Genomic DNA, 25,068 nt, shown 5'->3' on the forward strand with positions numbered 1-25,068 from the left:
GAGAAGGCTAAAAGTAAGATATTCTTAACAGTAGGAATGGTTGTAACAGTTGGGATGCCTTCCTTGATGCTCTTAATCACCTCCAAGCAATCATATTCAAGTATTCAACAGACAATTGCAATTTTAATGGTCAGTAACATTCATTATTTAATCGCTTTTGTCCTCAACAATGAGACTTGAGTTTTCAAGAAAGATACAATTTGCAATGAAGGTTACCCTAATCATCTTTGATCATAACAACGATTGAGCTTTGGTTCCTTCTTGAGATTAGAGCAACGTGTTGAGGCTTTTTCCTTTTTCCTATTTAGTGGTTTTGTGAAGCCTACGATGATGGTTGAACCTTCATGGACGCTAGAGAACCACACCAATGGAACGTGGGACGGGGCATCATACATGAGGTGCAGGGGAGTCATTTTAAGAGGGGGAGGGGGAGAGATATACACACAACAGACGCTAGTTTGCGGTATACTTCAGGTGTGCCCCGTGTTCCCATAAATGAATACATAGGAAATGGCGTGGATAGTCTACATGTCAAATTTCGAAACGTGTAATCTCTCAATAGTTTATTTTTATTTTTTTTGGCACTTTTGCCAATTTTATACAAGGATATCAATTTGAAACTATAATCATAGAACCAAATCGAAAAAATATATAAAAACCAAATCACATAACTAAATCATAATAAATTTACAATCATGTGCCTTTGTTGTGGAGTGTGAAATTACCTACTACGGGTTTTCTTGTTTTATTTTTTTAGTAAGAATGTGTTTCTTTGTTGAATGTGCAAAAAGGGTTGAAAGATATCAGATATGACATCGTGAGACTGTATCATCATGAGATTGTTGTTTGCTCTCCAAATTGACGTGTTTGAGTAGATTTTTTTTCACTTGAATTGAATTTGAATCGAATAAATGAGGCCATGTATGAATCAAATGAAACGAAATACAAAAATCAAATAAAACCGAACAGATTTGATTAGGTTTCGCTTTTAATTAAAGTCATAAAATTATTCGATTTTGGTTCGATATATATATTGTATTGTATCTTAAACCAAATTGAAATCGAATCCAACCGATCAACACACTTTAGGATTGTGATTGCCTATGGCCTGCTGCCCATAGTGGCCATAGCAGCGCACTAATGAGGTGAGGCGCAATGACCGCCTTACCCCTGCTTGTGGCCGCTACGGTCAGGCAGGCCGTAGACGATCTGGATACCACACTTTATGAGATTAAAGTTGACACGTAAATGAAAACCATGGGATTTCATGGTTTGCCATGTGGCATAGCCTCCCTCTCCCATGTAAACTCGCCCGCTCATGTAGTTCTGTCTGTCTCCCTCTCTCGATTAGGTTACTGAACGTTAAACGAAATGACCGTGTTGCTTAGGCTTTCTCTGCTTCTAACGTTTCTTTCATTATCTCTAAACCTTAGTTCTGCTTTGTATGAAGATCAAGTAGGGCTCATGGATTGGTTCTTATTTTTTCACTTTTCCTTTCATCGATTCTGTGTTTTCTCTCATTAGCTTCTGAATTTAATTTCGCTTTTACTTCAGTCGAACATCCTTCTGTTATTCTCTGTTAAAAATTTTCGAATCACAGCTCTCTGCACTGGAGGTTAAGCTATTTCTTCCGAATTTGCGAACAACTAAAATAATTGGAACATATCATTTGAAAGAAAATGTGTTTCCATTAATTTGATAACTACTGTATCAGATAACTCCCCACTTACTGAAGAACTGCATGATTAATTCTATTTTGCAGGTATCAACAGTACATAGGTAAAGTAAAGCATGCGGTCTTCCATACTCAGAAGGCGGGGAGAAAGCGTGTTCTGGTTTCTACAGAGGAGAATGTTATTGCTTCACTTGATCTCCGCAGGGGGGACATTTGTAAGTTTACCTTTACATTCCACATGAAAAAGTTGTTCCACTTTCCAATTTTTCTGTTCTGTTATTACCTAGAATTGGTAGGAATCAAATTGATGAAATGGTTCCCATGAACCTATTGTAGTATAGAAATTTCATAATTTCCAATTATTACTTTGTTAAAGAAGTAGATTTACTGAAATATCGTTTTGTTTCAATGCAGCTTGGAGACATGTTCTTGGGGCTGATGACATCATCGATGAAATTGAAATTGCCCTCGGAAAATGTAATTATATCTTTATGTCTAAAGCTTCTTTTTCCTGTAAATTATCTTCTGTTCGTAAAAATTGTTATTATTACATCTTCTGCAAAAGCTTGCGATTTGGTCGGAATACATCTCTCTTGCATTGGCTGTCATTTACAGTTGCATCTAAAATTTGAGGCAAGCTACTAGCATCGTTTTTATCTCTGTATTGATATCTGAGCCTGCTTTTTGTGTAATCCGGCTAAATGTACATTGTTTTATTTATAAACACCTGCTGTTTTGTTATTTTATTCTGGATGGTTCTTGTCAATGGTTGAATGGGATGGAAACGAGGTGCACTATTCAGTTTAAGAGAAGATATGATGGAGGCACTGTTTGTGAGGTTGTTCCCTTGAAGTATTGTCATGCAATCAAGGTTTCAGGTATCAGAATCTGCTGAGACCGATCCAGCAATCTGATGCTGGTACCAATGTACCATTTTGTTTTTCGCAGATTTCTTTAGGGATTTTTGAACTTTTTCGCCCATGATACCAACGATTGATTGATATGGATTGGGATCCAATCAGGATTGCTAGTGGCCTATCTAGATCACGATCTTGAGCCGTAAATCCCTGCCTGTAGTGTTAGGAATCAATTTGTGGATGACTTGTATGCTACATGTAATGCAGAGAATTGTTTCTTACATTATATATTAACTGGTGGTCCAATCCTACAGTACAGTCAACACCAAAAATGGATGAGACAGCATCAATGTTGATGTATCTGAAAGTGGGAGCAAAATTTGTGATTATAGTCATTGCTTAGTTTGAGGGTATAAAAGATAAAGTCTCTCAAGAAGTTGAAAAGAAGTGAAGAACCAAAGGGGATAAAGAAGATGTTTGATTGAACAAGACTATCTATAACAACTAGATCTATTGGTTAAGGAAGCATGACAGGGATCTGGCTATTGATTTTGATCTTGTTTACAAGCCTGAGATGAAGTCTGCATTTGAACAGGTCCACTTGAGAGTTTCTTTAGGCCAATGCTAAAACGAGCAAAAAGTTGAGCTTGGTGGCAGGATTATTTGGACAAATAGTTTTTGGTTTTTGTTATTTTCCCTTCTATTTTGTGGAAATTGGGATATTTTAGATTTTTATTTCATGGAAAACAATCATATTGCACCGAAAAAAAGAAGAAGAGAGGTTAGCAAGGCAGTCGAAACAGAAGGAATCTGCAAAAAAGGATGGAAAACTAATCATGGGCAAACAAACACAGGAAAGTAATACCAAAGCTTTTACCATCAGGTGAGAGCTGACATATAACTTCTGTGGATATTTTTGGTAGTTTGGGTTTAACAATGGGATGGATTTGAGTCTAATCTAGTCTAGGAGGGGGAAGACAGTAGAACTAGGAGGAGAACGAGAGCAGGAAGAGAGTTAGGCACGAGGGAGAGGATTTGGATGGGGATATGGCAACGGAGAGTTTACCCAAGAACCGTCTAGGGTTTCACATTTTATAGTTCTTGAGAAACTTGAACTTGCTTTCACATAAAGAAACTACCAGAAGTTGATAGTAAGCAAATTAATGATACACAAAATCCTACTTTCTACCAAACAAGCTTGGAATTGTATTGTTTCTATTCCAAGTCACAAGTACTGCATTCAAAAGATCTGTAGCAAACAAACCTAAATTTGAAACTAACCATATTTCAGTGATTTAGTTTTGATTTCAGTGCTGCCTAAATATTTGTCGTTTTGGTGTGACTGTTCTCAATCTTGACCAAACTCTTTGAATTGATTTTAATTTCAGTTTCAGTTGAACTTGAAGTGTTTTGACTGAAGTCTTCTCCCTCCCCCTGGTGCAGTTGCTTGGTTCACTAAGGTTAATTAGGGGTTGCTTTGTAATTTTCATATTTTATTCATGTTGGTATATTCATAGGATATAGTTGTGGAGTTTGATACAAACTCCACTCCAGTCATTGAGTTTGAATAGGTTAGTTTCTGTTACAAGTCTTTAAATATGCTTGCAAACAATCGTCATATTCAGATTAGAATTTGAAAATTTTATATGGTTTTGTCTGCTGCTGAGATCTACTGTCGTGCTAAACAGGTTAGCAGATTATTTTTCTTCCCCTTCTCTGCTGACGATACATCCTCACAGGTGTGTCTTCCCTTCTCTCCGTTATATTCTTCTTCGATATTCTATCCTTCCTCCCCTAAATTTTCTTTCCAGTTTGAAATTGTTTCAATTTATTGACTGCTGCCTTGTTCTCTCGTTAGTTTGGTAACTAACAAGAATAAAAAATAACTCTCTTGTTCCAAATCCTGTTTAACTGAACTTTTGGGAGTTGAATCCATACCTGAGGGAGATCTGAATTGTAGAGTTTGGTACAATTGGGAGTAATTGAGAATTCTACTCAGAAGTTGATCCTTGATTCGAGTTCAAGAATCTGAAAACTCCTAAAAACTCAGAAAGAAGGAGATGAAGAAGAAGAACCTTGATTTATTTCTCAATGACTTGTCGATTACAGACCTTGTATTTAAATCCCAAACTAACTACTCTGTTTACAAGAGATACCCTGTTTTAACTACCCACGTGGACTGGTCTAACCACTGTACCACCTGACTGACTAATTCATTAGTTTGATAATCTTGTAGCCATCAGGTTTCCGCACTTGTCTCTTGGATCTCAGACTTGTTGACTTAGCATTCTCATCTTCAGGTTCAATATTCTGTGCTTGGGTATCATTCCCACCTCCATTGAAAAACACCTTGTCCTCAAGGTGAAGAGAAGGGTACAGTCTCTGAAATGCAGTGGTATCCTCCCAAGAAGCCTCCTCCAAGGCCAAATTATTCCACTGAACTAAACATTGAGGAACCCAAGAACCTTGCCTCCATATTGTTCGTTCACCAATGATGGCTAAGGGTTCAAACTTGGGCTGTGTGGCCTCACTGTTAACTGGCAATTCGAAACATGCAGTAATAGTGGAACGATCTCCCTTGTAAGGTTTGAGCTTAGAAACATGAAAGTCAGGGTGAATCCTTGAACCAGTGGGGAGCTGCAGTTTGTAAGCAACATTGCCAATTTTCTTGATGGTTCGAAAGGGGCCGAAGTACTTCTTACTAAGCTTGTTGGTGCCTCTATTTGCTGCAGTTGTTTGTCTATATGGTTGAAGCTTCTCAAGGACATAGTCACCCACCTCGAGCTGAATATTGGTTCTGTGAAGACCAGTCTTGGCCTTCATTTTAGCTTGAGCAGAGTGTAAATGAACTTTGAGTTGCTGTAAAATTTCAGCTCTAGTACCCAGGTTATGATCCAAAGCCTCCAACTTAGTACTGCCACGACAATATACTGGAATGGAAGGGGGAAGTCTCCCAAAAGTCCCTTCAAAAGGAGTCATTCCAATGGATGAATGGAACGCTGTATTATAGTGAAATTCGGCCCAGCTTAGATATTTACACCAATGTGCTGGATGGTCTGCCACAAATGCCTGAAGTTATTGTTCAAGACACCTATTGAGCGACTCAGATTGTCAGTCCTTTGGAGGGTGATAGGCCGAACTCATCCGTAGTTCAGTTCCTTGTAATTTGAACAGCTCCTGCCAAAACTGACTTAAGAAAATGACATCTCTATCGCTTTCAATAGATCGAGGAAAACCATGTGTTTTACACACAATGTCTGCAAAAACAGCAGCCACTTTTCCAGCATTGTAATGCTTTTGTAAAGGGCCAAAATGAGCAAACTTTGAAAATCTGTCCACCACTACCAATATAACACTGAAACCATTGGAGGGGGGAAGATGGGTGATGAAATCCATACTGATATCCTCCCAAACTTGCTCTGGAACCGGCAGAGGTTGTAACAAACCAATTGGTGGAAGTGTGATGCTCTTAGTCTGATGACATGGGAGGCATTGCTGTACAAACGATTGCACATCTTGTTTCATACCTTTCCAATAAAAATTCGTAGCCAAACGGATGTAAGTTCTTTGTATACCAGCATGACCACTTGTTGGAGTAGAGTGATATTCACGAAGAACCAAGTGTTTGAGCTCCGAATGTGCACCTATATGTAACTTACCATGGTAGTAGAGGAGTCCCTCCCTTTCTGACCATGGTGTCATTTGATGCGGTTGGGAAGAGATGCTGGCTTTTCAATGTAGGATATCAGGGTCCTTCTCCTGCTTTTGCTTCAGCTGATCTAAAAATTGAAAAATGGAAACAGAAATGGTCATGACTGATGGCTCACTTGTGCATTGAGTGTACAACCGAGATAAAGCATCAGCAATTGCGTTTTCCTTCCCAGGTTTGTAAGCAATTTCATATTTATAACCAAGGAGCTTAGTCAGATAATACTGCTGGGCAGGGGTTTGAATAAAACTTTTTTTGGTCAGTGAGGATATAAAACTTGCTCCCAACAAGTACTGTCGCCACTTGGCCGCTGCGGTGGTGATAGCATGCAATTCCCTGATATAAGTTGATTCTCGCTGCATTTTAGGATACAATTTTTTGCTGAAAAAGGCGATTTGGTCTGCGTCAGTTTAGTGAGCAATCTCTGAGGATCGTCATAAGGCGAAGGCCCAAAAAGAAATCTGAGAGCGACCTCAAATTCTGGCCATGACCACAACTGCTTGGTATGAGTCATCCACTGGAACCAGCTAGATGCAGGTCCATCCATATGAAACGGTACCATAGGGAGCTTTTGGATTTCTGGAATTTGATGGAAAGAATCTACCTTGAAAAGCCAGTCCGATGGATTGTTGCCATTAAATCGAGGAAATTACATTCTGATTGCTTTGAAATGAGTTGAAGATGATGGAGCTTGTAGATTCTGCTTGAAGGAATGCGAGGAAGAACCCCGATTAACTTCCAGATCTGCAGTTAGGTACTCCAATTTTTGCTGTATAGGAAGAAGGACCGACAAGAACTCTTCACGCATCTGTTGCTGCATATCAGCCATCTGGAAGAGTTCTTCTCTAGAGCGAGTTCGGTCTGTCTTGTGCGGGTACCGTCAGCCATGGTGAAGAAGCAATGAAAGCACCAAATGATCCTTGATTCGAGTTCAAGAAGCTGAAAACTCCTAAAAACTCAGAAAGAAGGAGATGAAGAAGAAGAATCTTGATTTATTTCTCAATGACTTGTCGATTACAGACCTTGTATTTAAATCCCAAACTAACTACTCTGTTTACAAGAGATAACCTGTTTTAACTACCCACGTGGACTGGTCTAACAACTATACCACTTGACTGACTAATTAGTTAGTTTGATAATCTTGTAGCCAATCAGGTTTCCACACTTGTCTCTTGGGTCTCAGACTTGTTGACTCAGCATTCTCATCTTCAGGTTCAATATTCTGTGCTTGGGTACCATAAGTCTTCTGCTGGTTTGAAAAGTTCCACCCATAGTTGTCAAGGCGTTGCGTAGGCATATCCAAGCGCCTTGGTCGCCTTGTTGGTGTTGCCTTGCGTCCAGGCCCCCTCCAACGCCTTGGTTGCCTAGACGCAGTGACAACTATGGTTCCACCCATCCTCACTTCAGATTATTGAAACGAAGGATTGTTGCATGGATTTCATAGGGTTGAGGGTTATTGACTTCTTCGGTTCCTCCTAAAGTTTCAGGGTGATCGAACTCGTGGAGTGAGTTCCATCATCCGAAAGGGGGTTGGGTTACTGCTGGATTGTTGTTCATATCGTGAATGAGAAGAACCAACTTCCAAAATTTCAAATATGCACTTCTGTTTGTTGTTTTCATTTAAAGCCCTCTTATTCTGTTTTATCCCAAATTCGATTTGTAATTCCAGAAGAGATCTTCTCACACACTATTTACAGTTTGGTCCTTTCACTTATTACTTAAAATATAAGGCGCTGATTTGCTTCCAAAATTATGAAACTGCCACTGTATTATTGACATGAATTATTTATCATTCTTGTGAGCCCATAGCGATCTATAATGAAGGTTGTGGAACCCGAGATTGCATCAACCCCCTCGGTGGGGAAGCAGTACTGAAGTCACCTATTTTAGACTGAAATTCGAAACTATCCTTGACAGTGGAAAAATTACGTTGAATCACAAATGCAAGTTGGGTTGATGGAAAGGATCCATTGGGCATGAAGGACTTTTTGTTTCCACATCACCTGGGATGTGGCTTCTGAAGAGTTTAGGCTTTCTCAGCCATGCTAGGCAGCCCAGGCTGGCATATAGAGTGACTCCAAAGCTAAGGAGAAGATCATCCTGTGGGCGTCTATTGGTAAATAATTTTCTGACTTCTCCATAGCTAACATTAGGTGTGACTGGTGATTGTTTTTTGCTTAGTGTTTCAGTCTTTTTGTATAGCCTCTGTTTTTTGAGGCTTTGTATTGTTGTTTTTCAGAAGGCCTCTTAATAAAATCTCTTATTAAGGGGGCTAATGAGTTCAAACAAGGAAGTGATGGAGGTGGAAGACCTAGGTCCTATATCAGGTGTAAATTATAACCCTTAGACCTACAAGAAATTGGTTCAAATGTAATTTGATTTGTAGGCTTTAGAAGTAGATAAGAGCTGATTGCTTGATTTACACTTGGCTCTTGGTGTGAAACATTGGTACTGAATTTTAGACTTGGCTCTTAGTGAAGCATTGATTATCATAATAGCCTTTTTTGCTGTTATGAAGATGATGGCGTGGGCGTTATGAAATTGGAAGCTGAAATTATTTGGCACTGAAATAACTGATATAATGTATGAACATTTTTTTCTCTTTCAGATTTCATTACCCTTTCATCAGAGGGTACTATTTTAAGAGCATGGAACCTTCCCAATGGGCAGATGGTGTGGGAGTCTCTCGTTCAGGGTTCAAAACCCTCAAAGACATTTCTATTGGTTAGTATATGAAGTCCTATGATATTACTACATGTGCTCTATGATTAACATTTTATGTGGTTATAAATCTAATTAACTGTTCTTTTGGTCTCTTTCTCTCTCCTGCTGTGTCTGTTGGCTTCTCTCCCATGTGGCCTTGCCTATTGGTGCTCAAACTTTGTGGATATGTTGTCTACATCATCACCTGTTCATGCTTTGATTTTTAATCAAATCCAACACTGCTATGTCTCAAAATAGTGCTTTGAAACTTGTTTAAATTGGTCAGTGCTATTTGAAAACAAGGGGAGAAGCGTCACTTATAGCCCATGAAGGGAATTCCCCATGTATAAAATGATTAGAATGACCAAAGTGTCACTTTGCAAAGTTCTCGAAATGCAATTCTTTCCCCCAATTTTTGTCTGAAACTTGACATCAGATGGTTAAATCTTGCAGATGAACTTCAAACTGGATAAGGACAACATAATTTTTGTTTTCGGTAGACAATGTCTCCATGCTATTTCAAGCATTGATGGAGAGGTTCTTTGGAAGAGAGAGTTGACCACAGAGAGGTTAGCCAACTTTGTTGTTTGACAGGTTAAATGTTTTTTGTTTCCTTGACAATCTTCGGGCTCAATGTCTCCTTATTAGCTGTCTTGTGCTATTATTCCTGCAGCTTAGAGATTCAGCGAATCTTTCAGCATGTTGACAGTGATATCATATATGTTGTAGGATTTGTTGGTTCATCACAGTTTCATACATACCAGATTAATGCTAAAACTGGCGAGCTACTTGAGCATGGGAGTGCAGCTTTTCTGGAGAAATCTCATTTGTCTCTAATGACATCCTTGTGACATTGGACTCCACTGGGTCAAATGTAGTGGTGATAAGCTATCGGGATGGAGATATCAGCTTTCACCTGACACATATTCCAGATCTTGTTCCAGGTTCGTTTGGGGTGGCAAGAATATTGCCTACAAAGCTTACCGGGGTATTTGCACTAAAAACAGGTTCTTTTGCAATGTTCCTTAGGCTGTTGGGGGAAAACAAGCTAGAAGTGATAGAGAAATTTAAATATCCAGTAGCTTTTAGTGATCCTCTTTCATTCTCTGAGGGCCAAAAAGCTTTTGCATTGGTTCAACATGAAGGAAGTAGGATTCAGCTCACAGTGAAGCTTGATAATGACTGGAACAGTAATTTACTTGAAAGCTTTGAAATGGATCCTCAAAGGGGCCTCGTACAGAAGGTTTTCATCAACAACTATATTAGAACAGGCGGCTCTTATGGGTTTAGGGCCTTGATTGTCATGGAAGATCATTCGCTTCTGTTGCTACAACAGGGAAAGATTGTGTGGAGTAGGGAAGATGGGCTTGGTTCGGTTATTGATGTGACAACTTCAGAACTTCCTGTGGAAAAGGACGGAGTATCAGTTGCCAAAGTGGAACACTACCTCTTCGAATTGCTGAAGGTGTGCTCCTCATTTTGGTCATTCCTTATAATGGAACTAGCTATACTGTACTTCCATGAACTTCATCAAGTAAATTCAGTGCATCCCCTGCTTGTTGAGGAATCATCGGCCATGACCATTTACCTTTCCAGAGAAGATGCACAATTCACTATTAATTGTTATGAATTAGAAATTACCTGATTAGATGTGAACTCTTGGTGACCTTTTGATAGTTAAGAAGTGCACTGGCTTAAGCATATTTATGCCTTATAAGAAGCTCTTTTCCTGTTACCTGTGGGAAGATTGGATGACTTAGTCGAAATAGGATGCATTGTTTAATTTGTGTTAGGGATTCAACAAAAAGTGTTATTGTTTTTGTTGTGCAGATTGTCTGAATTTTTCGACATTCTTACCTTAGCAATGCCAATTTTCTAGTCTTGGTTCACTGTCTTGTGAAGTAGTATCAACTTAGGGGTGCTTCTAAATGAGTATGTCAGTTGCCTGCAATTTACTTTCTTTACTTTTAATCCAGAATTTTGAGATGATTCCTTTGACTGGGAGAAAAGGGAGAACAGGTTCTAATAGTAATGCCTTTTCTTTTGGGAGTTCCCATCATCCTACCCTTTGCCCACCCAAAAGAAAGTAAATAAATAATTAAAAAATAAAATAAATTCATTAATTATCATTCAGTATTGACTGGAATTTGATGAAAAGGTGCAGGCCTATTATTTAATTAGTTGCTTTCTGGATTACCTCCATAACTTCATAGATTTTCTCCCTAGCTTTCCACCTTCAGCATCCACCTATAAAGCTACTGATGTATGATGAAATAATTTCTGTGTTTTCTCATTCATGGGTTACATTCTTGAAAGGCAAACATTTTCTTTTCGAGTGATGGAAATCAGTTATTTCTTTAGAAACTGGGCATCTTGGCCGTTGAGGAGATGGGGGAAAGGCCAATGATGCGACAGAACTAGGAATTGTGTTGTCCTACTGTTAGAAATTCTGTTTGCAGTTATATTCTATGATGCATTTGTACTTATGTTTAAGAAGTGCCTAGTTAAAAGATAAGTTTATACTGTGCCCCTTTTACTAGTTCCATCCTGACATGGTTTTGTTGTATTATGGTGCGAAAGGGACACATACTAAAGCTTAAAGATACTTTAATGCTTGCAAGCCCCAATGACATAGTGGCTATTCAAGGAATGAGGTTGAAAAGCTCTGAGAAGAGCAAGATGACGAGAGACCACAATTGCTTTCGAAAGCTTTTGATAGTACTCACTAGAGCAGGGAAGCTTTTCGCTCTGCACACAGGAAATGGACAAGTTGTTTGGTCTCTTTTACTATCTTCTCTTCATAAATCAGAAGCCTGTCAGTATCCCACTGGCCTTAATATATATCAGTGGCAGGTTCCTCATCATCATGCAATGGATGAGAATCCATCCATTCTTGTGGTCGGGAGATGTGGACTTGGTTCCGATGCTCTGGGTGTTCTCTCATTTGTTGATTCGTATACTGGGAAAGTGCTAAATTCTTTGAGCCTTGCTCATTCCATAGCTCAGGTTATCCCACTGCCATTTACAGATTCAGCAGAACAGCGGCTTCACCTGCTTATAGATGCTGGTGGACTTGCACATTTATATCCCCACATTTGAAGCCTTTAAAACTTTTCAAAGTGAGCTTCCAAACGTATATTGGTATTCTGTTGAAGCTGAGAAAGACATTATTAGAGGGCATGCATTACATACCAACTGCATGACAGAAAAGTTCTGCTTTAACACTCGAGAGTTGTGGTCTATTGTATTCCCCTCGGAGTCAGAGAAGATTATTTCAACTGCAATGAGAAAATTGAATGAGGTTTGGTTTCTTTTTCTGTAATATCCTTGTATTCTTCCCCGATGCAATTTTCTTGCTGTTATGGTGATTATAAATATTTTCTTTTAATGTTTATGCCAGTAAAGCATATTGTTTTATAAATTGTTATTTAGGCCTCCTGGTTCTTCTGGGTAGTTTATTCCTTATTGGTTGAGGTAGTCTCTGCTCAATTATATTTCAGTTTGTTTAAAATGGAGTATAGTGTGACATTTGGAGAAGACAGACAGCATTGCTTTTTATTAGTGAACAGTTCAATTTTCAAAATAAAAAACTGATGCAGGTGCACATCCATGGTTGGACCATCTTGGCTTGGTTTGGAAACCCGCTGCGAGGTGGACCAAGTGCAAACCTGGTTTTATGGTTCAATAGGGTTGTCTAAGATATTTTCTATTTAATGGGATATTTTGTGATTTGAAGTTTATTTAATTATCTCTTCATTGATGTTAGCTATGTAGGATTGAAAGTCCAAATTAGCTTGGAACTTTATTTTTAGTCTTAGAGTTTGAATCCATTATAGGTTTAGAGTCTAATTAGGAGCCTTTTATTTTCTCTTTAAATACAAGCTTGTACTCAACGATAGATAGTTTTGAGAATGGAATGAATTTGGATTTCATTTGGTGCCTGTGTGGCCAGTGCTTGTGAGTTTTTCTCTCTCTCTCTCTCTCCCGCCTCTCCTATGAGACCTTTCTCTTCTTGTGTCGCTTCTTTCTTCTCTTCTACCTGAGTTCCTTAAATCTTCTCCACCATACTCTGTTTTCCAGCTATAATAACAGCCTCAAATTTGAGGTTGATCTCCTGAATCCCTCTTTCTTTTGTCCTCAGAATTTGGGAATCATCTACTTACTTTAGGAAGACCCATCCTGCCGAAGTTGAGCCCCAAATCTGGTAGGAGTTGTGAATTACAGAGTCAAGTTTAAAGCTGGTACTGTTCATTCATCCCAGAACAGTTTCAGAGGTTTATTATTATTTTATTGGTCGATGATTTGATCTGCTATGTGTTGCATTCAAGAGGTCTCCGGCTTAGGAATCTAATCCTAAAATTTCATTTTGATTGAAGTTCTTACAAAAGAGATATACCTTCTGAATCGAACCAGGTCTTCCGCTGGTTCTGTTGAGTCGTTAACGACCTCCTTTAACGATTTGTTTCTTCTTTGTTTATTTCACCTCACCTCCACAATTATTCCTCGGTTACAGTTTATGTAATAAGGGTACTTTGGGTACTGGTTTATTATTATGTTTGTCTTGTTTTGTATTTTTTACTTTTTACCTTTTACCTCCCTAAGGAGGTGTATTTAATTCCTAATATGATGTTAATAAATCAAATAGGGGAGAGATATCATCCCTCTCCATTATTCCGGTTGCACAGTTCTTTCTGTCTTCCTTTCTTCTCCTCTTCTCATCTCTTGATTCGATCCTTATATTATTTCCAAATTGGTACCAGAGCTTGGTTTGAGAGTCGACCAAGCTTCCACATCCTTTGTTCCTCTCTTTGGAACCCTAGAAAAATAGAGGGTTCCAATAGAGGCTATACCATGGAAGTAAACACACCTTGAAGATCTAATGGACTTCTATCATCAACTGGAAGACCTAATGGAAGAAGATTGAAGGTTGTGAAGTACATTTGAAGAAGAAAAAGGTCTCTTTCTCTACTAATTAAGGTTTATTTTTTGCCGATATGTATGTTAAATGATTGTATTAATAAGAACGCAGGGGAACAACCTCAGTATATAGGGAGAATGACGTCAGATGTACACCTAACTTCTTATTGTCAGATTTACAAAATGTATGAGAAATTTGGTTTTACAAAACAGACCTATTTCATTCTTTTGTGATGTTAAGATTGAATTCTCTAAAGCCTAAATATTAAGTACTAGAAAATATGAGCCTCTGACCCTTTCAACCATTATCCAAGTGACAAGTTCTAATTGTCTGTAAAATGAAATCAAAATAATATAAGGCCACGAGTACCAAGAACCTTTCATTGATGAGATTTGACATGTATTATATAAGCATGCTTCTGCTGGTCACGGAGAGGAAGGACCTTGATGAGGTCAACCAGTGACGAGATATGATGTGTGTGTGTGTGTGTGCGTGCGCTTGACAATTATGAAATACATTGAACTGTGTGGAAGTATATATAGAACCTGGATGCAAATGTAGTTATTGTTCCGATTTTGTTCAATAGCAATCTGGTTAAATGTTTTTAACTTGGATACATGTTGATTTTCTTGTTAAATGTGTTACAGTTACCCATGCTCAATATGCTAGCTGTAAGTCTTTTTATAATTTTATCTCTAGGTGGTTCACACTCAAGCAAAGGTAATAGCAGATCAGGATGTGATGTTCAAATATATATCCAGAAACCTGCTCTTCGTAGCAACTGTTGCACCTAAGGCCTACTGTACTATTGGATTGGTGACTCCAGAGGAGTCTTGGTTAGTCGTCTATCTTATCGATACCGTAACTGGTTGAATATTGCACCGCATGACTCACCTTGGTTCACAGGGGCCTGTTCATGCTGTAAGTGTGCTTATCTTTAACTTTCTCTTCGGGCATTTGTTAGGACTAAAGACTGATTTTTTCACTCATGCCATTGTTCTGTCTGAAGGTCTTTAGTGGAGAGCTGGGTTATGTACCATTACTTCAATCTCAGAGCATACAAATATGAGATGTCAGTGATTGAGATCTATGATCAGTCTCGGGCGGTAAGCATCTTTGAACTCAGTTTTATACATCCCTTTTGTAGTTTTGTACATCCTACTTGTTATTCCAGATTAATCCCTTCTGTTTTTTTTGTTTGGAGGGGGGACAAGTAGATTAATCCATTGTTTTCCAAATTGACTACTGTCCACAGGATAACAAAGATGTGTGGAAGCTTTTTCTTGGAAAGCACAATCTTGCTTCACCCATTTCTTCATATTCTTGGCCAGAAGTGGTGATGAAATCCCAGAGTTATTTTTTCACCCATTCTGTGAAAACAATGGCAGTGACATCCACAGCCAAGGGTATAACATCTAAGCAGCTTCTTATTGATACCATTGGTGATCAGGTCAGCTGAAATCTGAAAAATAAATCCTGATTTCTGAGTGACAGCTGTATTTGCAATCACTGAATGGAAATTTATGTTCTGCAGGTGCTGGCATTTGATAAACGTTATCTAGATCCTCGACGATCAACCAATCTCACTCATGCAGAGAGAGAAGAAGGAATTATGCCTCTGACAGATTCACTGCCAATCATCCCTCAGGTGAGCTACACTCTTCCCTGGTACTTAAGAGTATTCCGCACTGATAGCTGAGATCTGTTTCTTTTTAATAAATGTCAAATTGTTTGATCATGAAGGTGAATTTACAGACTTAATCTATACTGATCTACTGGTAACTTAATCAGGTAGAGAATGTAGTTGGCAAATATGGCTTTATTTGGCATCATTTCTGATTCTCTGGAGTGATGGAAAGCACTTCTTGGATGCTTACTAGTGATTCTAATAGTAAACAAGTTTCTACTGTAAGTGACCCACTCAAAAATGAAGTGATTATGATTATTAAGGTTGAGAAAAAAATCACTTCTAATAAACCACTTTAAAACGGCTGAAATTTGAAGAATCACTCTAGAGAACCTATTTATTTTCTTCCTAAATGTGATTCTGGTCAGAATTTGTACAAATGTAAAATGATTGAAATCTGGTGAAGACAAAAATTATGAAGACTGCGACTATATCGAAAGGTATTGTTGGATTGTATGGACCAGAATACCGTGGGGGTATTCTGGACTTTTTTCCCTTTTATTATGTCTCTCTTATATGTGGTTTAGTCCCACATTGCTCATGCAATTTTATTTTCTGTTTTTCATGATTATAAATAGATATGCTTGGATGATAATTAATCATCCAAGCCTTATGTTCTATTTCAGATCCTCTCTACAGGTATAAATTTAGGGGTCCGTGTAGGAAACATTCCCCAGACAGTCTCAATAACTGAAAACGTGACAAACAGATTACCGCATGAATTTGGTGGACATGTTGTCAACTGAATCACCTAATCATGTATTGAATTCTAGACTTTGTAATTTTTTTTTTGTTTGAGAAAGTGAGCTATTTGAATAATAGGTACCATTGGGAATTCGAAGGGAGCGGCTTGCATAAAAATTGACATGTGGCCTATCAGTAGTTTCTCGGTTCAATGTCTATCTAGTGGTCTGAATGTCAAATCATCCTGTCCACATGGCAAAAATAGAGGGCTTAGTGATGCAGGCCCAGTTTAAATTTGGACCAGAATTTAATATAGACTTGGGTTGGGCCTGAACTTTTGGGTTGATTGATGTAATGGACCTATTTTATAAGCCTATATTTGGGGTTTCATATCAAAATAGTAATTTGGTATTCAGAATTAAAACCCCATATGGGCTTATAAAAGAGGCCCAATACATCAATCAGCCCAAAAGTTAGGGCCCAACAGCCCCAACTGAAACCCATATTAAATTCTGGCCGAAATTTAAACCGGGCCTGCATTATTTAGTGGTTTACAGAAAAGAATGATGGGCATGTAGGAGCCTTGTTTATGCATTTCTGTTAGCTGTTGTTTGTATTTAAATAGAAAAAGCAGAAAACAATGAACGGCATGGAAAATGAGTATTCTATTTAACTTGATGGACAACATATCAAAACAATTCATGAAAGTAAAGCTAATCCCTCTCTCTTTCTCTGCTTGGTCAAGATATATTTCAGTTCATTTGATGAACTTGTCTCTTTTGTTTAAACACGTTCCTATGCAAGAGAAGAAATTGAATGGGAAAAGGGAAAAGGGAAAAGGTACGGCTCTATTTGTGCCATTTTATGGTTTTTGTGATCATGTTTCTTTACATTTTTTTAAGTCTTTGATACCTTGAAAAAGTATACATTTCCTGTAATAACTTGAACCTCATGCCCTAGTGTACTTGATGTAGAACCAGTTCCCATCTAGACAATTAGGAACTAATTCCACAGTATGATCTTTCAATGCTAACAACAACTCTTTATACCCCCGGTTCCCAGCAATATAAATACCAGTAACTCTTAACAGTAAATAAGCAATGAGGTAATAGACTCTTGAGACCTACAACTAGGTTTAACAGTGCTTCGAATAATGTCCAGCCACAGACAAGATAAAACAGAACCAGAACAAGACTATTGGCTGTCAGAAAACAAGCTGACTTCCAGGGAAATAAACAGGTACAGAACAAGTAAGTCAGCCCTTCGGATGAGGTTGAACTTCTTGTCGAGTGAAGTACTTTCAGACTAGCTTAATTTCTGAAAATCTCAGCCCAAACTGATGGCTGGATCAACAGATTTCAAAGAATCTCTGAAATTAGAAAGTATGGCGTCCAATTTGTAACTCACTGTTGTGGCTTGACCAGCCTTCGGGTCACCCTAAAACCACCAGTGAAGGAAGGTTCTAAGGATGTCAGCAGATTGTCAAAATATGATCAGTATCAGTGGGTTGGATCTGTAATTACAGTGGCTTGAAGTTGCAGCAGAAATCTCCAACACAGTACAGGTGCAAGCTAGAAGTTGTGTAATGTTGTACTGGATTTGATTGCTCAAACCAGTAGCCAAACAGGATCTTTCAAATAAAGAATAGGTCAGATTGTAGGGGATTGTATAACAGGAATCAGGTGGCCAAGTCTGGAGTTATGGAGGAGTCCTAGTAGTGATAGGAATGATGGGTAAAAGGGTAATTTAGAAACTGGTTTGGGGTTTAGAAAGTGGAAATAACTCACTGATCTCAGAGTTGAGATATTTCTGATCTTAGTTAGTTAATTGGATTAAGAAACAGAATCGGGTATGGGGTTGAAAGAAAACTTAACTGTGTATTAATGGGGCAAAGGGTAGAATGGGGGATTTACTAATATCAGGCAATCAGCTGGGTGGATAGGGATAAATTTTGGATCGATTCTCTCTTAGGGTACGAGGACGATTTGATCAAAATTTCAGAGGGTTCTAATTGCTGGATTGGGCTGGGGGGAATTCTCTCAAAAAACATGTAACATGCAACCTTCTAGAAGGGAAGAAGATCTAGTTGCATGTTTTCAGATTTAGACTTGTTGATGGTAAAAGCTTGATTTCAGATCTCCAAAGCAATAACACAGTAGTAGAAGATGTAGAAGAGTAACCAAATGACCCACCTGGGCTTCCCACCGCAAGGTGTTAATCGGATCAAACATCGATTCCTTCAAACCTTGATCAAACACAAGATTTTCTTCCCAAGGAAGACAAGATGCAGAGCTGCAGCTTCTTTTATTTATTTTTGGTTTGTTGTCGCTTGAGGTAAAAAGGAGCCTCCATGATTTGCTTTATTTAAAGGCCTGAGCGCCAAGTAATACAAATCAGACTAGGAGACTAAAAGTCCACCTAGCTGTACTGAAAAAAAACAAAACACCTACTCTCTTATGCGTGGAGAGAAGTGGACCCAACTTACTAATTTTAAAATCTAAAATCAAATCACTTAAATTGAACCAACAGATGGACCAAAATTGGACCCGGTTCAATTAAGCAAAAGACATAAAAAATAAACTAAGTATGGAAACTAAAACAGCAACTACAACTAAAATGGCAACTACTTGGACTTCTTCTTCCTACAGATGTAGGTCTTCAGATCTGCATCAATGTGCTTTCCAGGACCAGCTTCAGATGGACTCAATAGTCCAGGCTTTGGTGCTCCAATTAATTGATCGGCAATGAAGAAACTATGCTTCGATATCTCTCAAAGCTGAGTTGTTTAGTCGATAAAAAATAGACACAGGTAGGAATTGAAGGGAGGGCCTCCAGACCCGATGGGTATGCCTCTCCTTTCTTGTATTTATAATAATGTAAGAAATCAGGTTGCAGAATCGGTAACCCATAGCATGTGTGTGCTACATGAAAGCTAAGAAGTAAGAACTAGCTTCAACATTTCAAGGAAATAGAAAGAGAGAAAATAGAAATTCCTACTTCCTAATAATTAACACTTACATGGAAATAGAAACTTAATTAAAAAATAAAAACTAGATAAGAATCTGGAAGAGATCCAACAGCATCCTTCCTCCATGCAATCTGGTACGGGCCAACAGGATATGTCCTAAATCTCCTAAGACTCTCCGACGCAAGTTAGCTTCCCAACTTCAGAATACCTCCACTCAATGGCCAGAAAGGGCCCCACCAGATCTGAAAATTTTGAATCTCCCCCAGATTTTTCTCCTCGCAAGGGCCTTATGGGCCCCACAAATCTTGACAAAAATTCTTCCCTACTGAACTGCTGGTCGATGGCTCTCTTGGGCAAAAGCTTGACCAGACCAGTGGGCTTATTCAACACCAACACATGTGCCCAAATATGGGCCTGAAGATGGCTTTAACCAATGGCCAGAATAGGCCTTGGTTTGGGCTGCCTATAACCAAATCCATGTGGGCCATTAAGGGGCCTGGTTGGACTGGCCTTGCACTACATCAGTACTAGGTGGTTTGCATGCCTGGGAGAAGAAGAGAGTTTCTGTTTTCCAGGATATAAAGTATTAGTATCAGGTTTCGTTTCGGAAGTGTGATTTTAAGAGACATATCGTATTGAAGAGACGCAAGATATGCTAGATACGTGTGCAAATGGTTAAGAATAGGGCTGTAAAAAAAAATCAACAAGCCCAAACCCACCCTGAGCCCAGACAGGGCCGGGCCTGTGTTTAATATAGGGCTGGGCTGGGTTTAGTGTTTTCCTGGCCCTGGCAGGGCCGGGCCGGGCCTGGGTTGAGGCCTTGACCCTGGCAAGGTCAGCCCGACCCTGTATTATATAAATATATATTTAAATAATATATAGAGAGTGGGCCTTGGTGCAATGTTCAAGGTTATTTCATTGTGACTAAGTGGTCATGGGTTCAATTCTGGAAACAATCTCTCTGCAAAAAACGCCCTTTTTTTTTTTTTATAGCCTGGGCTTTGTTAAGTGGGCTGTGATTGGGCTTTGTTAGTTTCACAACTCAATGGGCCAATGTATTTAGAGTCAATCTGGGCCGGGCCGGGCTTGGGAAAACCCTGCCAGGGTCAGGCTGGGTTGAGTGTATGCTGGGCCTTGGCAGGGCCAGACTGGGCCTGGGTTTAGGTTAAGGCTCCTAGGGTTGGGCTAGGGTTTAGGGCAAGCCTGGCCCATTGACACCCCTAACTCAAGAAACATATGGAAATGCTTAGGATACATGTAAAACACAGTTTTGAAGCATAAAACACTATAAATAAGTAATATGTAAAATATATCATGTATAAAAAGGAGAACAAAGTACGACGAAACAAGTGCATTCAATCTATTATATATAAAGGATGAGGTTTGTTACATGTACTAATATCAAATTTTTTTAGGTATCGTATCGGTACCTTAAAGATACGATACGTATCGTTTAGTATTGATGGATACGGAAGGATACTTAAAGCCTTGCTATTATCAGCTTACAAGCTGAATTTATAAAGGGGGGGGGGGGGGGAGGGGGGGATCGGTTTGAATTGGAAAATCATTGGGGTTTGATTCTTAATTCTGAGCAAATGTACTTTTGTAGTTATCATTTGATATGAAGTTTTTTTTTACTGATATGCGGATCATTTATGCAGTCATATGTAACACACTCGCTGCAAGTGGAAGGGCTTCGTGGCATTTTAACGGTTCCTGCTAAGCTGGAGTCAACCACCCTTTGTCTTTGCATATGGAATGGATCTCTTTTTTACCATGATTGCACCCTCGTGGACTTATGATTCACTTACTGAGGATTTCAACTATGCTCTGCTTCTAATCACAATAGTTGCACTCATTGCAGCAATCGTTGTAAAATGGGTGCTGTCTGAGAGGAAAAAACTGAGGGAAAAATGGAGGTGAGTCGGTCTCTCCTTTTGTGTCCTCGTCTCCTCCCAAATTTTTTGTAATGCCCCCACATCAACATGCTTTTGATTTTCTTCCCTTAGTTATTCTAATTTAGGATTGAGAGGACTCCCAACTTGTAATGCTAAAATTCTTTTCCTTTGCTAATTAGTTGCAATCCCTTTTTTTGTGTTAATATTTATCTTAATTTCATTGCAATTTCTATGTTTTGTTAGCTGAAAATGCACAAGAAAATCTTGCAATAGTCTCTAAGAAATATTTTTGAAACATGGTCATTTCCCAAATGCCGTTGTGTCGGTGTGTCCCCATACAAAGTTGAAAACAGCATCTCCAAAGTGTTGGATGTTCTACTATTTTCAAAATGACATCTGTCGTATCTTCAATATGTACTTGAAAGCAAAATCTTTGAACTGATTGCAAGAACTGCTGTTTTTCGAGTTTGAATAATTTCCCTTTGAATGTGTCACAAGAAGGATAAATTCTGAACGTGTTGGTCTCTAAGATCATTTCTGCAATGCTATTTCATGCAAGTTAAAAAGATTCCCTATGTTGTCTGTTGTAGTTGGGACAAGACTAGCTTTTGAATAGAGTTGACTAATCTCCACTAAGAAAGACATCACATTGCAATGAGAAGGATTTCCCAATAAAGAAAAGGAATTGTTGGTTGATTGATACTGAATTTGTTCTTAAGCTTTCTAAAATTTAGTTTTAAAAGTTTTGCTAGACAGGGGAAGGTAATCAAGATTTAGCTTTCTTATGCTGTCGCTGCTTGTTAGGAAAACAAGTCAGGGAAGAAAAATTAAAATGCTGGTGTTGGGCATTTAGAGCAGAGCATCTGGGATAAAACCTAAAAGGAAATTTGAGATCCAGCATATGGAAGGGGAGCTATCAGATGAAGCTCAAAGACTGTTAACGGTTCTGGTTAATTGACAGTTTGAACCAGGGAGTACATTATGTCATGCAGTGGGTACAGTTTCATGGCTTTTTTTGGGGTGGGGGGGGGGGGGGGGGCTCAGTACATTAAAGATGATATATACTCTCCTGCTCTGGTGGTTATTTCCTGATTGTAGGGGCTAATGTCTAGCAGAAGGTATTTTTGTGTCTTGTCCTTGAATCAAGATTACATGCTTAGCAAATTTAAGTGCATATTCTGATGAAAAGAAAAGTGACAAGTCAAACACTCAAACAAAGTTTCTGAGATTCAGAGGTCTTCTTCATGCTTTAACTCTTAAATGGGGTTGGTGCGAGAGAGTTGTAAATTCTAAAATTTTAGATGAGTAGAAGGATAGTTAGGACCTGTGAAGCAGTTCAAGGGACATTGTATTGCGAGATCATTAAAATCCTAGTTGTTTGATACATTGGACTTGTACAACCCACTTGGTGATCTAACAGATGCAGGTAGGATTTAATGCGGTGGTTTCAATGTATGTTGGAGATTGAGCTCATGGCTTTGCAGTGCTTGCACTCTGAACGTGATATTGAGGATCTATTTACCTATTATATACTAATTATTTAGCATCACTAGTTCTATAGGTTATGCCTATGCCGTGTATATGTGCATGTTTTCATCATCGCTATTACATGCAATTCATTCACCCTTGCATTCTACCCAAAAAAAAAAAGAATTTACCCTTGCATCAAATTTGAATTCTCATTCTTCACATTCAATTGCTTTTAACACTTCTTCTCTTCAACCTTGGGTATCCAAAGAATTATTCGGATTTGCCTTGATGGAAGACTGAATTGTGTTGATATCAGCAATATACTGCTACAGATGTCTTATTGTTTGAAGGTTGTTACTGGGAACCCATTATCGTGTGGTGGTTGAGGACAATCAAAAGCTGTGACCTGAAGCACCCACAAACCTTGTTAGAATTGGTTTAGGCCCCTTGAATGCAAGCATGGGAAGCAGGTGAAAATGCCCAAGTCTTGGATCTTGAATCCCTACTTAATTTGGAGGTTCAGAAAGCCTGTCTGAGTCTTGGGTTCTGCTTGGTGAATTAATGGTTTACATACATCAGGTCAATATTCAAATTCAACTAGCAATGACCTCATGCTGATTAAAACGAAAATTATAAAACTAATTTATGTTTCCTGTTGGTAACATTTCGTAATAATTAATGGGAAAAAGAAGGTTGCCAGGCAGCGTGGTGCCTGCCCGAGACACAAAAAGGATGAAATGACCACCATGCCTCCGTGAAATGAAAAATCTCACCCTTGTTGGATGTCTCACATGCTCTCATTGGTGGGGGATTAGGGCAAGAGAACGCTGCCTCAGCCTCTAAAGTCTGCATGTGCACGGTGACCATTGGGAGCGCACACGCAAGCATCAACCTGGGCGGGATTTCCGTCTTTCCATGGGGCACGGCAGAACTTTCCAAGGGGATAGAATGGAACTGTGTCTAGGCGCAGGAGCAACGTTGGCCATGTGATCAGTAGCATCCTTTTTCCCTTAGAAATTATTTTTGTTAATTATTTTATACCATCTCATATTCTCGAATCAATCTCCTTTGCGATTAGATTTGAGAGGGGTAGTAAGACTGTAAGAGTGCATAATTAGAAACTAAACTTACTGAGTAACTGAGTATTAGTAGGTATTTACCCTTTCTGGAGAGAGAGAGAGGGGATGAACACAATAGGTTCTATTTGTACAAAACCAATAGGAATATTTGATAGATTGGATTGGGGGGGGGGGGGGGCGAGGGATTTTAGGATTGAATTGTAGATTGAAGATACAAAATCAAGACGAAAGGAGGGGGGAAGGAAAGGAAACACCAATAGTCTCTTGCCAAATAAACAACAATTGTTGATGCGGTGGTCAAGTGCCTAGTGCACTTGGTAGCTAGTGGTGCGTAAAGGCCTATTGCTACCAGGAGGTCTTGAGTTCAAGTCTCTTGGTTCACATCCTACATCTCCCCTTATCTATCAAAAAAACAAAATAATTGTTGATGCGGTAGGATTGAAATAAAGAGAGAAATGGCTCGGTTGAAAGATCGGTTTGTTTTCCCTAATCCATAGGTGGGTCCTAAGACAATGTTTTAGTTCACGGCGGTATCCTATATTGATATCAATATGGATTGGTTGTATTGGTTTGTATCGGCTCAATAAAACACATCTCTTGATTGTATGATTTGTATCCACCACTGGTACCGATACGTATATGTATCTGGCAATATGGTCATGGTTCAAGGCATTGTTTTTGTTCGGTATCGACATTATCGATATCATAACAGAAACTGTGACCCATGCCGGTTGTATTATTCAATTTTACCCTCAAGGTACCAATACCATACTTCTTTTTACATTTTTACCCTTATCCGTATACTGAACCAGTCCGATACATCGAACCATAGATATGATACTGAAACCTAAATCCATGGTCTCACTGTCTCTGACGCTGCATATTGTGCCCGAGTAGGTGTATGTAGGTCAGAAAGGATTAAAACAAAAAGTTAATGTTCTATATAAATATCTATGATTGGCTGATTGCCCAAAATTCTCCTTAAAAGGGGTCCGTCCGTCCGGGCATGAGCAATTTGTGCACGCTACACTCTCGCTTTACCACTCTAAGATTCTTGCTGTCTCCTCCTGCCCACCCTATAAATCAACCAGAATTGGTACTTTGGACTGTCCTCCAGCTAGCAACTAAATCACTGCCTTTCTGTTAGGGGTGTCAATGGGTCGGGTTGGGCCGGGCCTGCCTAAACCCTGACCCGACCCAGAGGCCTTAACCCGACCACGACCCGACCGACCTGTCGGTGTCAAGAAACTCTCAACCACTGACCCGACCCGCCAGGGTGGGTCGGGTGGTCGGTTGGTCCGATTTATGGCACCGCCACGTGTCTCATTAGAACATGTTTTTGTAACATAGGATCTCAACCTATGGGACAGCTAATAAATATGTTGAAAAAATGGCGTGTGTATAAACTCTCTCTCTACAA

The 25,068-nt window shown here is 39.1% G+C and overlaps 1 protein-coding gene across 1 annotated transcript; it reads left to right on the forward strand.

The window, feature by feature from the left end:
* The first annotated feature begins 1,344 nt into the window (after window positions 1-1,344).
* Window positions 1,345-21,299, forward strand: LOC122654496 (ER membrane protein complex subunit 1). The gene is given in 15 exon segments (XM_043848612.1): window positions 1,345-1,472; window positions 1,763-1,890; window positions 2,090-2,152; window positions 8,850-8,965; window positions 9,398-9,513; window positions 9,618-9,754; window positions 9,757-10,409; window positions 11,525-12,033; window positions 12,035-12,245; window positions 14,562-14,787; window positions 14,880-14,968; window positions 15,118-15,312; window positions 15,397-15,510; window positions 20,863-20,943; window positions 20,945-21,299. Coding segments are annotated over 15 exon segments (2,919 nt in total). The 5' UTR covers window positions 1,345-1,371; the 3' UTR covers window positions 21,125-21,299.
* Window positions 21,300-25,068: the final 3,769 nt, after the last annotated feature.

This window comes from Telopea speciosissima, chromosome 3 (genome assembly GCF_018873765.1).
Source record: "Telopea speciosissima isolate NSW1024214 ecotype Mountain lineage chromosome 3, Tspe_v1, whole genome shotgun sequence".
Taxonomy (NCBI): Eukaryota; Viridiplantae; Streptophyta; class Magnoliopsida; order Proteales; family Proteaceae; genus Telopea; species Telopea speciosissima.